We start from the raw sequence: 16,740 nt of genomic DNA on the forward strand, positions 1-16,740 counted from the left end.
TGTCGTTCTCCAGGGAAACCAGGTCACCGTGGCAGTTCATGTCGTTGACCAGGGAAACCAGGACGCGTCTACTGAGGGGGATCCTGCCAGTGACTGAGGAACACCTTCCTATCCACCAATGACCAGCCGGGGAACAGGCTTCCCGCTCCATCAACCGCCTCTGTGTGTATTTGTATGAGGCGCAGAGAACAGGCACGGGTGCACATTCAGCGACAGTCAATTGAAGTTACTACTTGCTACCAGACAGTAAAAATGTAACCTAAATTATTTCAGTAATATGGACTTGAAGTTAAAGAGATATTCTAATTTTAAAGTTAATACCGAGGACAGTTGTGTGTTGTTGCCTAATACCGTCAGCATTAAAGTCATGTAAACTAATGTCTTTCTAACTGGCAGGACAACATCATGAGGAGATTGCTGGGGGATTTCAGAATGAAGAGGAGACATTGCTCCAGCCAGAGGGTAAGGAGGTGTTATCAACATTGTAATAATAGGAACAATTATTATATTACGTTTGATGTCATAGTGCAATTCTTATAGAAATATGTTAAATAAAGAAGGGTTCAACCAGTTTGTTAAATGCATCTTTGGAAGAAAATGTCCAGGAGGAGAACAGGAATGTAAGTCATGGATGGAAGGAAGGAAGGAAGGATGGAAGGAAGGAAGGAAGGAAGGAAGGAAGGAAGGAAGGAAGGATGGAAGGAAGGAAGGAAGGAAGGAAGGAAGGAAGGAAGGAAGGAAGGAAGGAAGGAAGGAAGGAAGGAAGGAAGGAAGGAAGGAAGGAAGGAAGGAAGGAAGGAAGGAAGGAAGGAAGGAAGGAAGGAAGGAAGGAAGGAAGGGAGGATGGGAGGATGGGAGGAGAGGCACGTAGAGAGAGATTTAGAAGAAAGAGTGACATCATTGGCAGTCAGAACCTTCTCAGACAGATGGAGGGAAAGGGGAAAGAGAGAAGAGGATAGTGACAGTGCAACGGTGCACCTCTGCTGGCTGCGCTCCTGTGATTGACAACTGTCACCTATACACTCCTCACTGCTTTTGGTCTGGAGCTCTGCCCTACACCTCTAACAGCAGGCAGACAGACAGACAGCTCTATGTGTTACTCAGAGGAGGCTGGTGGAAGGAGCTATAGGAGACAGACAGCTCTATGTGTTACACAGAGGAGGCTGGTGGAAGGAGCTATAGGAGACAGACAGCTCTATGTGTTACTCAGAGGAGGCTGGTGGAAGGAGCTATAGGAGACAGACAGCTCTATGTGTTACTCAGAGGAGGCTGGTGGAAGGAGCTATAGGAGACAGACAGCTCTATGTGTTAATCAGAGGAGGCTGGTGGAAGGAGCTATAGGAGACAGACAGCTCTATGTGTTACTCAGAGGAGGCTGGTGGAAGGAGCTATAGGAGACAGACAGCTCTATGTGTTACTCAGAGGAGGCTGGTGGGAGGAGCTATAGGAGACAGACAGCTCTATGTGTTACTCAGAGGAGGCTGGTGGGAGGAGCTATAGGAGACAGACAGCTCTATCTGAGCAATATGTTACTCAAAGGAGGCTGGTGGGAGGAGCTATAGGAGGACGGGCTAATTGAAAACCAAACATGTGGTTTCCATATGTTTGATGTGTGCAATACCATTCCATCTATTCTATTCCAGCCATTACAATGAGCCTGTTCTTCTATAAGTCCTCCCACCAGCCTCCTCTGGTGTTACTCTGTCTAGCTTTGAGCACCATGAGTTTGACAAGCAAGATTATAATGTCTAATTATGACATTTCGCTACTTGTAGTTCTGTCTCTGCCAGCTGCTTCTTTGACATCTGGTGTTCGTCTATTGAGCTGAATCAAATAGGTGTTAGTCTATTGAGCTGAATCAAATAGGTGTTAGTCTATTGAGCTGAATCAAATAGGTATTAGTCTATTGAGCTGAATCAAATAGGTGTTAGTCTATTGAGCTGAATCAAATAGATGTTAGTCTAATGAGCTGAATCAAATAGGTGCTAGTCTATTGAGCTGAATCAAATAGATGTTAGTCTATTGAGCTGAATCAAATAGGTGTTAGTCTAATGAGCTGAATCAAATAGGTGTTAGTCTGATGAGCTGAATCAAATAGGTGTTAGTCTGATGAGCTGAATCAAATAGGTGTTAGTCTGATGAGCTGAATCAAATAGATGTTAGTCTATTGAGCTGAATCAAATAGATGTTACTCCATTGAGCTGAATCAAATAGATGTTACTCCATTGAGCTGAATCAAATAGATGTTAGTCTGATGAGCTGAATCAAATAGATGTTAGTCTGATGAGCTGAATCAAATAGGTGTTAGTCTGATGAGCTGAATCAAATAGGTGCAGTAAGTTACATGGTTCTGATGTAATGTATCTGGTTAATAAATAGTAGTAGCCCACAATATGATTGGTCAATAAAGGGGGCCATGAATATGCAGTATGATGTGATTGGTTAAGAAACAGTTGTGATACATGATTGTTTTTTTAACATGTTATTTTACCAGGTAAATTGACTGAGAACACATTCCCATTTACAGCAACGACCTGGGGCATAGTTACAGGGGAGTGGAGGGTTAGTAGGCAGTGTAACTGTAGCATGTGATTGGTTAGTAGGCAGTGTAACGTAACATGTGATTGGTTAGTAGGCAGTGTAACGTAGCATGTGATTGGTTAGTAGGCAGTGTAACGTAATATGTGATTGGTTAGTAGGCAGTGTAATGTTAACTGACTGTTATCTGATTCGTCAGCTCACGCTACAGCTGCCCTCTAAACTCTCACCTGAAACTCTGCCTCCAATTGGGTGTGAACTCTGCATGCAGGGTTTTTCTCCAACCCTGCACTAACACACCTGACCCTATTAATCAGCTAATCATGCTGTTCAGTTAAGTTTAATCAGCTGAGGACTGGATTATCTGAATTAAGGGTTAGAGCAGGACTGGATTATCTGGATTAGGGGTTAAAGCAGGACTGGATTATCTGGATTAGGGGTTAGAGCAGGACTGGATTATCTGGATTAGGGGTTAAAGCAGGACTGGATTATCTGAATTAGGGGTTAGAGCAGGACTGGATTATCTGGATTAGGGGTTAAAGCAGGACTGGATTATCTGGATTAGGGGTTAGAGCAGGACTGGCTTATCTGGATTAGGGGATAGAGCAGGGCTGGATTATCTGGATTAGGTGTTACAGCAGGACTGGATTATCTGGATTAGGTGTTACAGCAGGGCTGGATTATCTGGATTAGGTGTTACAGCAGGGCTGAATTAGGTGTTAGAGCAGGGCTGAATTAGGTGTTAGAGCAGAGCCTAATTAGGTGTTAGAGCAGAGCTGAATTAGGTGTTAGAGCAGGGCTGAATTAGGTGTTAGAGCAGGGCTGAATTAGGTGTTAGAGCAGGGATGAATTAGGTGTTAGAGCAGGGCTGAATTAGGTGTTTAGAGCAGAGCCTAATTAGGTGTTAGAGCAGAGCTGAATTAGGTGTTAGAGCAGGGCTGAATTAGGTGTTAGAGGAGGGCTGAATTAGGTGTTAGAGCAGGGCTGAATTAGGTGTTAGAGCAGGGCTGAATTAGGTGTTACAACAGGGCTGAATTAGGTGTTAGAGCAGGGCTGAATTAGGTGTTACAGCAGGGCTGAATTAGGTGTTACAGCAGGGCTGAATTAGGTGTTAGAGCAGGGCTGAATTAGGTGTTAGAGCAGGGCTGAATTAGGTGTTATAGCAGGGCTGAATTAGGTGTTACAGCAGGGCTGAATTAGGTGTTACAGCAGGGCTGAATTAGGTGTTACAGCAGGGCTGAATTAGGTGTTACAGCAGGGCTGAATTAGGTGTTACAACAGGGCTGAATTAGGTGTTAGAGCAGAGCTGAATTAGGTGTTACAGCAGGGCTGAATTAGGTGTTACAGCAGGGCTGAATTAGGTGTTAGAGCAGGGCTGAATTAGGTGTTAGAGCAGGGCTGAATTAGGTGTTAGAGCAGGGCTGAATTAGGTGTTACAACAAGGCTGAATTAGGTGTTACAGCAGGGCTGAAAGAAGGAAACGCTGCTCACGTGCCTGCTATGTTTAGCTAGGCTGCCCCTTCCCTCTCCTCTGTTCTGATTGGGTGTCTGGGAGGCAGTGTCTTGTTAGCTGAATGGTCTGTTTTATCAGTTTACCTGTTGCTGCCCTCTAGCTGTCCATGTAAACCATCACTGGTGTTGAAATGAAACGTTACACTAATCAATTTCCCTCATTAGGATCAATGAAGTACTGCTACCAAGTGTTGATTCCACACAGACCATCTGAGAACATCTAGACTCATCTCAACTGGTTCAAATGTTGTCAGTTGAATTCAGATTTTAAAAATCACAGAACCACAAAACAGAGTTTGTCAGATTTTTTTTTTTCTCTCACTTTTCACAGATGGTCTGTGTGGACACGGCTTTGTTTCCACCATGTGTCACGATGATGCAGTGCTGTGTTAGCTGACTGTTCTCACTTCAGTTGTTACATACTTCCATGTCACCACGTGTGACTGACTACCTGACCATGATGGAATAAGATAAATAAATACATTTACATTTGCATAAACGTTTGAGAGTCTATTCCTTCTATAAATCAATTAATTCATGTGTCATCTGAATATTTGAAATCCAACATTTGTAAACATTTATCTATAAATCCTGTACCGGTAGAGAAGTTTTACATTCAATTATTTTTCTACATTACTGTAAACGTGGATTAACATGTTTAAGGACAGAATAATTGTTCTACATTACTGTAAACGTGGATTAACATGTTTTAAGGACAGAATGATTGTTCTACATTACTGTAAACGTGGATTAACATACACTGCTCAAAAAAATAAAGGGAACACTTAAACAACACATCCTAGATCTGAATGAATGAAATAATCTTATTAAATACTTTTTTCTTTACATAGTTGAATGTGCTGACAACATAATCACACAAAAATAATCAATGGAAATTGGTCTCCTGAGGGATCTCCTCCCAGACCTGGACTAAAGCATCCGCCAACTCCTGGACAGTCTGTGGTGCAACGTGGCGTTGGTGGATGGAGCGAGACATAATGTCCCAGATGTGCTCAATTGGATTCAGGTCTGGGGAATGGGCGGGCCAGTCCATAGCATCAATGCCTTCCTCTTGCAGGAACTGCTGACACACTCCAGCCACATGAGGTCTAGCATTGTCTTGCATTAGGAGGAACCCAGGGCCAACCGCACCAGCATATGCTCTCACAAGGGGTCTGAGGATCTCATCTCGGTACCTAATGGCAGTCAGGCTACCTCTGGCGAGCATATGAAGGGCTGTGCAGCCCCCCAAAGAAATGCCACCCCACACCATGACTGACCCACCGCCAAACCGGTCATGCTGGAGGATGTTGCAGGCAGCAGAACATTCTCCACAGCGTCTCCAGACTCGGTCACATCTGTCACGTGCTCAGTGTGAACCTGCTTTCATCTGTGAAGAGCACAGGGCGCCAGTGGCGAATTTGCCAATCTTGGTGTTCTCTGGCAAATGCCAAACGTCCTGCACGGTGTTGGGCTATAAGCACAACCCCCACCTGGGGACGTCGGGCCCTCATACCACCCTCATGGAGTCTGTTTCTGACCGTTTGAGCAAACACATGCACATTTGTGGCCTGCTGGAGGTCATTTTGCAGGGCTCTGGCAGTGCTCCTCCTGCGGCCTCCTCCACGTCTCCAGATGTACTGGCCTGTCTCCTGGTAGCGCCTCCATGCTCTGGACACTACGCTGACAGATACAGCAAACCTTCTTGCCACAGCTCGCATTGATGTGCCATCCTGGATGAGCTGCACTACCTGAGCCACTTGTGTGGGTTGTAGACTCCGTCTCATGCTACCACTAGAGTGAAAGCACCGCCAGCATTCAAAAGTGACCAAAACATCAGCCAGGAAGCATAGGAACTGAGAAGTGGTCTGTGGACACCCACCTGCAGAACCAGTCCTTTATTGGGGGTGTCTTGCTAATCGCCTATAATTTCCACCTGTTGTCTATTCCATTTGCACAACAGCATGTGACATTTATTGTCAATCAGTGTTGCTTCCTAAGTGGACAGTTTGATTTCACAGAAGTGTGATTGACTTGGAGTTACATTGTGTTGTTTAAGTGTTCCCTTTATTTTTTTGAGCAGTATATTTAAGAACAGAATGATTGTTCTACATTACTGTAAATGTGGATTAACATGTTTAAGGACAGAATGATTGTTCTACATTGCTGTAAACGTGGATTAACATGTTTAAGGACAGAATGATTGTTCTACATTACTGTAAACGTGGATTAACATGTTTAAAGGGCAGTCTTTCAATCTGACAACGGCAATGACAAAAGGAGTAACAACTTGCTTTAAATCACACATCTATGTTACACATAATAGTGGTTCGTGGAGGTTATTATGCTGGTTTAGCAAGCCATGATATGGGAAATTATGTGCTTAAGAAATCCTTCCAATGGTTTCCTCTTGAATATCCCAATCACTATGGACCTGGTTGTTGTCAGGGAATTCACGATGGACCTGGTTGTTGTCAGGGAATTCACTATGGACCTGGTTGTTGTCAGGGAATTCACGATGGACCTGGTTGTTGTCAGGGAATTCACTATGGACCTGGTTGTTGTCAGGGAATTCACTATGGACCTGGTTGTTGTCAGGGAATTCACTATGGACCTGGTTGTTGTCAGGGAATTCACGATGGACCTGGTTGTTGTCAGGGAATTCACTATGGACCTGGTTGTTGTCAGGGAATTCACGATGGACCTGGTTGTTGTCAGGGAATTCACGATGGACCTGGTTGTTGTCAGGGAATTCACGATGGACCTGGTTGTTGTCAGGGAATTCACGATGGACCTGGTTGTTGTCAGGGAATTCACGATGGACCTGGTTGTTGTCAGGGAATTCACGATGGACCTGGTTGTTGTCAGGGAATTCACGATGGACCTGGTTGTTGTCAGGGAATTCACAATGGACCTGGTTGTTGTCAGGGAATTCACAATGGACCTGGTTGTTGTCAGGGAATTCACAATGGACCTGGTTGTTGTCAGGAAATATCAGTGCCACCTTCTTAGTGGCATAACACTTTATTATATCCATAGCATTAGGGCCATTAACACACACACACACACACACACACACACACACACACACACACACACACACACACACACACACACACACACACACACACACACACACACACACACACACACTTTAATCTCTTATTGCAATAGTCATCATCTTCAGTCTTCATCATCTTCAGAAAAGAATGGCAAATCCTTTCCCATACCACAAGGCACTAGGCCTAAAGTCACCACTCACCACTCAACAACAGAGTTTACTTTGTATCTTAATTTATACCCCCATCACCTTTCATTCAAACTCTGAAACTCTGGAAACAACAGAGGTGTCCTTACTCCACTCCTCACCATCTCAGAGCCCACCATCTCGTCAGAGCTCTGTCCTTTTCTTTAGAATAATCTGGCGCACCATGGTTCTGGCCTCCTTACGCACGCTCTCGGCGGGCTCCTCTGCCTTCCAGAACCTCACCACCTGGCCTTCAGGGTTCACCAGGAACTTCCAGAAGTTCCACTTCGGAACCTTCTTCACAGAATCTGTATGGTGAATGGAAACAAATGGTTATTAGGCCCAACGTCTTTGTTGTGTTGTGTGCCAATGTGCCATAATAACTGCAATTCCTCCCACACCCACAGAGCTCATGAAAAATATTATCTTGAATAGAATAGAAAATACTGTAAGTATTTTTTAAATGTTAGACTAAAGATAGGCCTGTATGGCTAGGCTTTGTTAACCTGTGATAAACTACCCCTCGAGGTCCCGTGTGGCTCAGTTGGTAGAGCATGGTGTTTGCAATGCCAGGGTTGTGGGTTCGGTTCCCACGGGGGACCAGTACAGAAAAAAACGAAATGTATGCACTCACTACTGTAAGTTGCTCTGGATAAGAGCATCTGCTAAATTACTAAAATGTAATGTTGCTATGTACCATGAAATGTATGTATTCACTACTGTAAGTCGCTCTGGATAAGAGCGTCTGCTAAATGACTTAAATGTAAAATGATTTTCATGTCCTTAGAAATAGTATAAACTATATTTTATGAAATATCAGATTTATAATAAGCCTACTGTGCTTACCTGTTATGAATTTGAAGGCTGGCTCTGCCTCCGACCCCATGATTTTGACCTTACTGAAGATGTTGAAGGTGACGCTATAGGTGTTCTTGGCGTAGGCCTCGATCTCCCGGCTGGCCCCCATCTCCGTGTCCCCAAACTGGCCGCAGGGGAAAGCCAGGACGTTGAAATGGGACGTACCCAATTCCCGGTGCAGCTCCTGCAGAGAGCGATAGTTCTTCTCAGTGTGTTCGCTGTGGCTCGCCACGTTGACAACCAGAGACGCCTGCGCCAGGGGAAAAATATATATATATATCGGGGAATTGTAAACATGCTACATCTTAGAAACAATAATCAACCTTTAAGATAAACTGACTGACTTTTACAGTACACAGAGTTAGTCTACTCGTTGAGTTTTGCTGATGTGGACTTACTTTGCCTCGGTATCTCTCCAAAGAAACGCTTTTCCCGTTGGCGTCCTTCACCTCAAAAGAATAGAAATCTTGCGGCTTCCTGGACTTGGAGATGTTGAGAAAACTATGTAGCATTAATAAACATCCCATGCACACCATTATACTCAGTAGAAACCTGACCATTCGGGCTCTCGGGTTTAAGGGCTTGGTCGGGTAGCCCCCCAAAACCTCCAGCGCCTCCATCTTGGAGGGGGATTAAGGAAGATTTGAGGCAGGGGAAGGAGTTTGGGAACGGGGGTTGGGTTGAATCTGGCTGGGCGGCGGGAACATAGTGGGTTTCTCGATTGAGGAGGTAACGGTTTTGGAGGATGAGGTCTCTTCCGTTTTAGGGATCAGATTTCTCTTAGGGAATTCCGAGTTTTTTGGGCGATTTAGCAGCACTCTAATGTCATAATCTAATTTGTTTAAGACCTGTAATCATTATTAAAAAGAACATTTAAAAAAGAACATGGAGAGTCAAGCAGACAAACCTTGAAATCTGGAAATGTTTACTTTAGTCTAACCTACTTTAAAAAAATAAAAGTGAAAATGATGTAAAAATAGGCCGATAATTTATCCAATGGCTTTCAGTTACTAGGTAATCTTTTATCAGACATTATTCTAATGTCAACTAAATAGTATTTTCTGTTTTTCTTTAAACAAGCATTGAGGCATCCTGATCATCTCACAAGCGCTTTAAATGGGATGGTGAGCGGGCGGCTGAGCGCAGAGCAGACTTTAGCCAATATCCCCGTAGCCACCAGATGGCGCCATTCTCCCTGCCAGAGACTGTCTCTGCATTCACCGCAAGAAGAGAGCACAGAGACGTCTTCAAGGTTTGAGTGAATGAATCAATAAATACTTTAATATCCAATTGGGGAAATTGCTTTGCAATGTAAATACTGCTAAGACAAATAAGTTTACACACACTCAAAATCACACACTGTTGGTCAGGTGCAAAACGGCCAAATCTATGGTCTTATTCTACACCCCAAAGACTGTAAAGGTATACAAACACCCATGATGCAAGCTGATGGTGTGACCTTTCTCTGTCAGACACAGTGGTGGAGGCCGGACTGTCACACAGTAATATGACATCTGTCATAACATCAACCACCTACAGGAGGAATGTGCCAAACCAGGTCTGTCCGTACATGCACACACACACACGCACACGAGCATCATACACACATGCGCGCATCACACCACACACACACACACACACACACACACACACACACACACACACGAGCATCATACACACATGCGCGCACCACACCACACCACACACATACACACACGAGCATCATACACACATGCACACACATACACACACACACACACACACACACACACACATGAGCATCATACACACAAGCACGCATCACACCACACACACACACACACACACACACACACACACACACACACGAGCATCATACACGCATCACACACACACACACACACACACACACACACACACACACACACACACACACACACACACACACGGGCATCACAACACACCCCCCCAAAACTCTTGATTGGCGTTAAAAGTTCTAAAATTGTCCTCCTGAAAATATATGCACTCGTTGTACTATAAGTGTCAAGAATTGTTTGTGTTGGTGGATGTGTTGTTGTAGGACTGGGTATGATCTGATTCTAGAGAACAGGACGTGTTGTTGTAGGACTGGGTATGGTCTGATTCTAGAGAACAGGATGTGTTGTTGTAGGACTGGGTATGGTCTGATTCTAGAGAACAGGACGTGTTGTTGTAGGACTGGGTATGGTCTGATTCTAGAGAACAGGATGTGTTGTTGTAGGACTGGGTATGATCTGATTCTAGAGAACAGGACGTGTTGTTGTAGGACTGGGTATGGTCTGATTCTAGAGAACAGGATGTGTTGTTGTAGGACTGGGTATGGTCTGATTCTAGAGAACAGGACGTGTTGTTGTAGGACTGGGTATGGTCTGATTCTAGAGAACAGGACGTGTTGTTGTAGGACTGGGTATGGTCTGATTCTAGAGAACAGGACGTGTTGTTGTAGGACTGGGTATGATCTGATTCTAGAGAACAGGACGTGTTGTTGTTGTAGGACTGGGTATGGTCTGATTCTAGAGAACAGGACGTGTTGTTGTAGGACTGGGTATGATCTGATTCTAGAGAACAGGACGTGTTGTTGTAGGACTGGGTATGATCTGATTCTAGAGAACAGGACGTGTTGTTGTAGGACTGGGTATGGTCTGATTCTAGAGAACAGGACGTGTTGTTGTAGGACTGGGTATGATCTGATTCTAGAGAACAGGACGTGTTGTTGTTGTAGGACTGGGTATGGTCTGATTCTAGAGAACAGGACGTGTTGTTGTAGGACTGGGTATGGTCTGATTCTAGAGAACAGGACGTGTTGTTGTTGTAGGACTGGGTATGGTCTGATTCTAGAGAACAGGACGTGTTGTTGTAGGACTGGGTATGGTCTGATTCTAGAGAACAGGACGTGTTGTTGTTGTAGGACTGGGTATGGTCTGATTCTAGAGAACAGGACGTGTTGTTGTAGGACTGGGTATGATCTGATTCTAGAGAACAGGACGTGTTGTTGTAGGACTGGGTATGATCTGATTCTAGAGAACAGGATGTGTTGTTGTAGGACTGGGTATGATCTGATTCTAGAGAACAGGACGTGTTGTTGTAGGACTGGGTATGATCTGATTCTAGAGAACAGGACGTGTTGTTGTAGGACTGGGTATGGTCTGATTCTAGAGAACAGGACGTGTTGTTGTTGTAGGACTGGGTATGAGTTGATTCTAGAGAACAGGACGTGTTGTTGTTGTAGGACTGGGTATGAGTTGATTCTGGAGAACAGGACGTGTTGTTGTTGTAGGACTGGGTATGAGTTGATTCTAGAGAACAGGACGTGTTGTTGTTGTAGGACTGTATATCTATGGGTTGACTGTCTGTCTATGTGTTGACTGTGTGTCAATGGGTTGACTGTCTGTCTATGTGTTGACTGTGTGTCTATGGGTTGACTGTATATCTATGGGTTGACTGTCTGTCTATGTGTTGACTGTGTGTCTATGGGTTGACTGTCTGTCTATGTGTTGACTGTGTGTCTATGGGTTGACTGTATATCTATGGGTTGACTGTCTGTCTATGTGTTGACTGTGTGTCTATGGGTTGACTGTGTGTCTATGGGTTGACTGTATATCTATGGGTTGACTGTCTGTCTATGTGTTGACTGTGTGTCTATGGGTTGACTGTCTGTCTATGTGTTGACTGTGTGTCTATGGGTTGACTGTATGTCTATGGGTTGACTGTAAAAATATGGGTTGACTGTCTATCTATGGTTTGAATGTGTGTCTATGGGTTGACTGTCTATCTGTGAGTGACTGTGTCTATGGGTTGACTGTGTATCTATGGGTTGACTGTGTGTCTATGTGTTGACTGTCTATCTGTGTTTTGACTATGTGTCTATGGGTTGACTGTGTATCTATGGGTTGACTGTGTATCTATGTGTTGACTGTGTCTATGGGTTGACTGTGTATCTATGGGTTGACTGTATATCTATTGTAACGAACCGGCTCAGAGTTCGCAACAAAAGGGAGACAACGTGGAGACAAGGAAAATCAAAATATATATTTATTAAATAAAGTAAACTAAGAACAATGAACAATGGTGTGTGTAATCAGTAGTGTAAGGGAGTGTTTTGCATGCCTGAATGTAATAGTGCAGGGTGTTGAAATGGTGCCAAAGCAAATAAGCAAAAAGCCACAAAACTACCACAACAGACATCAAATAAAAGTGTCTGCATGGAGAGTCTCCCCAATGACTGTGGAAGAGGTCTATTTATCCTGGGACACACCCGAGCCCAGGTGTTTCCCATGTAGCTGACCACCCTCCCAACTCCGCCCACCGGCATCCTAATAAGGAAACAAGAGCAAAGAGAGAGAATACGGCAGACAGAGTGGGAGGGTCGTCACACTATGGGTTGACTGTGTGTCTATGGGTTGACTGTGTGTCTATGGGTTGACTGTGTGTCTATGGGTTGACTGTATATCTATGGGTTGACTATGTGTCTATGGGTTGACTGTATTTCTATGGGTTGACTGTGTGTCTATGGGTTGACTGTGTGTCTATGGGTTGACTGTGTGTCTATGGGTTGACTGTATATCTATGGGTTGACTATGTGTCTATGGGTTGACTGTATATCTATGGGTTGACTGTGTATCTATGGGTTGACTGTGTGTCTATGGGTTGACTGTGTGTCTATGGGTTGACTGTATATCTATGTGTTGACTGTAATTTATGGGTTGACCGTGTATCTATGTGTTGACTGTGTATCTATGGGTTGACTGTGTATCTATGGGTTGACTGTGTGTCTATGGGTTGACTTTATATTTTAAGGTTGACTGTATATCTATGGGTTGACTGTATATCTATGGGTTGACTGTATATCTATGGGTTGACTGTGTGTCTATGGGTTGACTGTGTGTCTATGGGTTGACTGTATATCTATGGGTTGACTGTAATTTATGGGTTGACTGTATATCTATGGGTTGACTGTGTATCTATGGGTTGACTGTGTATCTATGGGTTGACTGTATATTGTAAGGTTGACTGTATATCTATGGGTTGACTGTATATCTATGGGTTGACTATATTTTTAGGTTGACTGTATATTTTAGGGTTGACTGTATATTTAAGGTGGACTGTGTATATTTAAGGTGGACTGTGTATATTTAAGGTGAACTGTGTAGGACTGGGTATTTGTGTCCTTCTACTGTGTTTCTTGATTGACTGTGTATCACTGTGTGTGATTCTGTCCTGCAGCCGTTCTCTGTGCTGAATATACCTAGTCTATACCATAGCTGGCTCTGGCAGTTCCCTCACTGGAGGTTGACTACTGTGTGTGTGTGTGTGTGTGTGTGTGTGTGTGTGTGTGTGTGTGTGTGTGTGTGTGTGTGTGTGTGTGTGTGTGTGTGTGTGTGTGTGTGTGTGTGTGTGAGTGTGTGAGTGTGAGAGTGTAAGAGAGTCAACAATGGACATGAGAGTGAATTCCACAAAATAACTTTGAACAGAGTGCTTATCCATTGTGTTATAATGGTCGAAAGAATGGAAGTCTATCTGTTGGATAAGGTTTAACCTTTACCCTTTACAGGTTAAACCTTTACATTTTACAGGTTAAACCTTTACCCTTTATAGGTTAAACCTTTACCCTTTACAGGTTAAACCTTTACACTTTACAGGTTAAACCTTTACCCTTTACAGGTTAAACCTTTACACTTTACAGGTTAAACCTTTGCCTTTACAGGTTAAACCTTTACCCTTTACAGGGTAAACCTTTACCCTTTACAGGTTAAACCTTTACAGGTTAAACCTTTACCCTTTACAGGTTAAACCTTTACCTTTACATGTTTAACCTTTACCCTTTACAGGGTAAACCTTTACAGGTTAAACCTTTACACTTTACAGGTTAAACCTTTACCCTTTACAGGTTTAACCTTTACCCTTTACAGGTTAAACCTTTAAGCTTTACAGGTTAAACCTTTACCCTTTACAGGTTTACAGGTTTACAGGTTTAACCTTTACTCATCAAAATATTTCACTTGGAAATGGCTTATGGCAAACGATGCTTTTATCCAGGCTTCAACCGACTCCCATTACGATTGTTATTGTAATTAATTATTGCAGACCTCCACAAGTCTGGTTCATCCTTGGGAGCAATTTCCAAACACCTGAAGGCACCATGTTCATCTGTACAAACAATAGTATGCAAGTATTAAAACCATGGGACCACGCAGCCATCATACCGCTCAGGAAGGAGACGCGTTCTGTCTCCTTCCTGAGCGGAAGGAGAACATACTTTGGTGCGAAAAGTGCAAATCAATAACAGAACAACAGCAAAGGACCTTGTGAAGATGCGGGAAGAAACATGTAAAAAAGTATCTATATCCATAGTAAAACGAGTCCTATATCGACATAACCTGAAAGGCCACTCAGCAAGGAAGAAGCCACTGCTCCAAAAATAAATTTGTGGAGTGGTTGAAGAACGAGTTTTAATGACTCCAACCTAAGTGTATGTAAACTTCTGACTTCAACTGTAGGATTTTCAAGAAGCAAAGTTTCCGCGTTCAAAACTACTGGGAACTGAGGGAAAAAAAAGAGGTTAGACAGGGAAAAATAATTTTGAAAGGGCATCCAAGTCATAAACTTTGGCATCTTTCTAGAGCTCCGACTGCAACCTGAAGATCACTGACATCATGATTGGACCCCCCCCAGTTGTCTTGAAAGCACCAAAATAATTTTGCCACATCCTTTGATGCATTTTAAATAATGATTTTTAACATATGTTGTGTACAAAAAATGTGTCACTTAGGATAAGTGTCTGCTAGTTTACAATTTTATATATTAGTTAAACATGTATTGTAAATGTTTATCAGCACAGCATTATGACAGCATTTTCTAAACTGCAGAGTATTCAGACCCTGTCACGATCGTCGTAGTGAATGGACCAAGGCGCAGCGAGTCGAGTGCTCATCTTAACTTTATTAGTGAACACTTAAATAAACAAACAAACCATGACCACGAACTAACAGTCTTGCATGCTAACTACAGCAGTGCTAAGAACAACCTCCCACAATACCCATAACAAACATACTCCTAAATATAGGACCTTCAATCAGAGGCAACGATAACCAGCTGCCTCCAATTGAAGGCCACAATCCCAATTACCTAAACATAGAACTAAATACCCTAGAACAGACATAGAACTATACAACATAGAACTAAACCAAAAACCCTGGAATACATACATCAAACGCCCCTCTACATAAACACACACTCAAAACCATATAAAACAAATACCCCCTGCCACATCCTGACCAAACTATAATAACAAATAACCCCTTTACTGGTCAGGACGTGACAGACCCCTTGACTTATTTCCACATTTTGTTCCGTTACAGCCTTATTCTAAAATTGATGAAAAAAAAGTTTTTCCTCAATCTACACACAACACCCCATGGTGAGAAAGCAAAAACAGGTTTTAAAAATGTTTAGCAAATTTATTAAAAATAAAAAACACATTTCATTTGCATAAGTTTTCAGAGCATATACTCAGTACTTTGTTGAAGCACCTTAGGCAGCGATTACAACCTCGAGTCTTCTTGGGTATGACGATACAAGTTTGGCACCTGTATTTGGGGAGTTTCTTCCATTCTTCTCTGCAGATCCTCTCAAGCTCTGTCAGGTTGGATGGGGAGCGTCGCTGCACAGCTATTTTTTAGGTCTCTCCAGGCATGTTTGATCAAGGTTCAAGTCCGGACTCTGGCAAAGAATTGTGACTGTGAGTTAAAACTGAAAACTGAGGGTGTTGGCTGTCTGTGTGCGTTTCTGACTTGTTACCATGACCACATCCTTTGAGTTGAGCATAAAACAGCGCTTCGAAAGTCAGAGAGACCAGACCTCCTCACAGCTTTCTTCACACCAACATTAGACAGCATCTCGACACCAGAGCCTTCTGAAGGACACGACCATGACACACATCATAGTCATCTGTTTCTGGGTCGTCACTATTCTCCCGTTGTATATGCACACAGGTAAGAGTCTCTGTGTGCCTGTGTGTGTGTGGGTACATACACACCATCATATCTGATCTTCTCCATTGTCTTGGTACTCAGTGTCTGTATATGTTCATTGTCTTGGTACTCAGTGTCTGTATATGTTCATTGTCTGTCGGGACGTATGTACCATGTTCCCTGTCTTTCACTGATCCACTTAAACGTATACTTTCATATTTCCTCCAAGGTGATTGTGCAGAGATCATTGGTGGAGTGGAGGTGGTGCCTCACTCTTTACCCAACATGGCCCGATTGGAGAACTGTAAAGGTGATCTAGTCTGTGGAGGAATCCTCAACAACCAGTCATGGGTCCTGACTGCAGCCCACTGTAAAGTAAAAAAGGGCTGGTTCTCACATTTGTAGGTTGTCACAATACTAAATGTTTTTATGCATCTTTTGTAATATTGTTTTTGTTTCATTACTGAGAAAATATGTATTAATAAAAATATATATTTTTTATTATGCAAGCTGAAATGAATCAAGTCAAACTGTATTGTGCTGAATGTCAATGCTTTATTTTGTGGTGTAACATCGATCTGTGATCCTACACTGCTG

The 16,740-nt window shown here is 43.2% G+C and overlaps 1 protein-coding gene across 1 annotated transcript; it reads right to left on the reverse strand.

Annotated features, from left to right (window-relative positions):
* Nucleotides 1–7,441: 7,441 nt before the first annotated feature.
* Nucleotides 7,442–8,914, reverse strand: LOC106570901 (probable glutathione peroxidase 8). Its single transcript, XM_014143476.1, has 3 exons — nt 8,554–8,914; nt 8,144–8,405; nt 7,442–7,605 (listed from the first exon to the last, which is right to left on the reverse strand). Exons 1-3 carry the CDS (start codon nt 8,773–8,775, stop codon nt 7,442–7,444), a joined length of 648 nt encoding a protein of 215 aa, XP_013998951.1. The 5' UTR covers nt 8,776–8,914.
* Nucleotides 8,915–16,740: the final 7,826 nt, after the last annotated feature.

Source organism: Salmo salar, chromosome ssa15 (assembly GCF_905237065.1).
Source record: "Salmo salar chromosome ssa15, Ssal_v3.1, whole genome shotgun sequence".
Classification (NCBI taxonomy): Eukaryota; Metazoa; Chordata; class Actinopteri; order Salmoniformes; family Salmonidae; genus Salmo; species Salmo salar.